This window comes from Ornithodoros turicata, unplaced genomic scaffold (assembly GCF_037126465.1).
Source record: "Ornithodoros turicata isolate Travis unplaced genomic scaffold, ASM3712646v1 Chromosome15, whole genome shotgun sequence".
Lineage (NCBI taxonomy): Eukaryota > Metazoa > Arthropoda > Arachnida > Ixodida > Argasidae > Ornithodoros > Ornithodoros turicata.
In genome coordinates this window covers 2,228,579-2,230,517 of record NW_026999318.1, presented here as the reverse complement: position 1 = coordinate 2,230,517, position 1,939 = coordinate 2,228,579, and the positions used below count along the sequence as shown (strand labels likewise).

The window sequence follows — 1,939 nt, the reverse complement described above, 5'->3', positions numbered from 1 at the left end:
TTAGGCTTCCTTTGTGTTTGTGAGCTCACGCTCGTAAAAGAGCTGCGAGCTCGTGTCGTCATCGCATTCCATGGAGCTTGCCTCCACAGTTTGCGATGACGAAGGCGGCGTCTGTGAAAATGACGCCGCGGAAGAGGATTGCGAAACTGTGGTTACTGCTACAGGAGTTGGTGTTTGAGAAAGAGTTGTACATGTTACTTCACTTTGTATGGTATTCTCTGTCTGTGTTGCACATGACATCATCCCTGGTTTCTCTTTAACAACAGATGAAAAGGATTTCTGGAACGGGAACGGAGATGCCTTCTTCCTGGCTTCTGGATAACTTAGTTTCTGTGTGACTTTGATGTGCATCACCTCTTTCTCGAACTTCCACTTTGGACAAGACCTAGTGTACGAAGGGTGGTCACCCGCGCAGTTGACGCAGTGATCCGGCCCTCTGCACTCCTTAGAGTCGTGGTCCTGCTTGCTGCAGCGGGCACAGCACGCAGAACCTCTGCAAGCATCGGAAGGATGGCCAAAGCGGTTACACTTGAAGCATCTGAGTGGATTAGGGATATATGGCCGCACCTCTGCGGTCAGATACCCTACCTTCAGCCTTTCTGGTAAAGTCGGACAGTCGAACGTGAGGATTGTGTTGCGCGTGATTATATACTCGTTGTTTTTCCGGATTTTTATTTTCCTGACATCAATCACTTTTTGGCTTTTTAGATTTTCCAGTATCTCTTCTGATGGAACGTCAATGAGTTCTGCTAGTGACACGACACCACGGCAGGTATTAAGGGTCCTATACAAGGTTGCTGGTATTTTGATCCCGTGCATCTCCTGTGTGTTCAGTATACGCTCGCAGTCGGCTTCAGAAGTGCACTGCAGCAGTAAGTCACCTGATCTAAGGCGCTTGATTTCTTTCACGTTCTTTGACAGAGATGCCACCGCCTTTTCGATGAAGAACGGTGACATTTTCCCGAGTGGAGTGTTTTTTTCAGTCTCTGTGTTCACACTGCTTACAACAATGTATTTAGTTTGAAAGGCGTCAAACGCCTGCTTGAAAACTTCGGTCCGCGGGCGCTTTCCGCCCGCGATCGAGGAAGGAATAGAATTTTTACCCATATAAAGTTTAAGTAAACGAATGTTCCAGATGGTCACCCACACTTCACATTCATTCATGTGGGAGGGTCCCGGAGTTTTAAAGAAAACCCATCGGCCGGGGTTTGACCAAGACCCCTACCGCCACCGTTCAAGGTTTCCACCCTTCACCTTAAATCCCCTCGGCACGGTACGGTTAACACATTGGGACTGGGGGCTGGGGTCCGTGGTGGCGCCACTCACCAAACACCAGCCGAAGCCGGTGCCCCCTGCGGGGCCTTTCTAATGACCACTCGTTGCACTCCACTCTCGACCGGCGATGTGCGAAACGCTCCCAAGACCAGTCGCAGTCCCTGGTGGTGGACAGGGTCTACAGCTTTCAAGATGGACTTTCGTGCAGAGCCGTACACGACAGATCCATAGTCAAGCTTGGAACGGATGCAAGATGTGTAGATGCGACGCAGAACCTCACGGTCTGCACCCCAGGATCTATGTGACAAGATTTTCAGAATGTTCAGCGATTTCCCACATTTACTTTTTAGGTTCCTTATGTGAGGGTTGAAAGTGAGCTTGCGGTCAAAAAGTATACCCAGGAATTTATGCTCAGATTTGACCGTAATATCTTGGCCATTCAATTTAAATTCTGGCTCAGGAAACATACCCCTTACTCTTGAGAAGGGTACGCAAACCGTTTTCTCAGGTGAAAAATTAAACCCATTCTCAGATGACCATTTTGCTAATTTGTTCACACAGAGCTGGAGTTGTCTCTCACATCTTGAAATGCTTGTAGACGAACAAGATATCTGAACATCGTCAACGTATAGTGAGTACATGACGGATGGCGGAATAGCGTGCA

The 1,939-nt window shown here is 48.5% G+C and overlaps 1 protein-coding gene across 1 annotated transcript; it reads right to left on the bottom strand.

Annotated features, from left to right (window-relative positions):
- On the bottom strand, positions 1-957 carry LOC135372467 (uncharacterized). Its single transcript, XM_064606075.1, has one exon. It carries the CDS (start codon positions 955-957, stop codon positions 1-3), a length of 957 nt encoding a protein of 318 aa, XP_064462145.1.
- Positions 958-1,939: the final 982 nt, after the last annotated feature.

What these genes read in the sequence shown, in the direction of transcription:
- LOC135372467 (XM_064606075.1), bottom strand. Translation starts at nt 957, where the DNA reads ATGTCACCGTTCTTCATCGAAAAGGCGGTGGCATCTCTGTCAAAGAAC.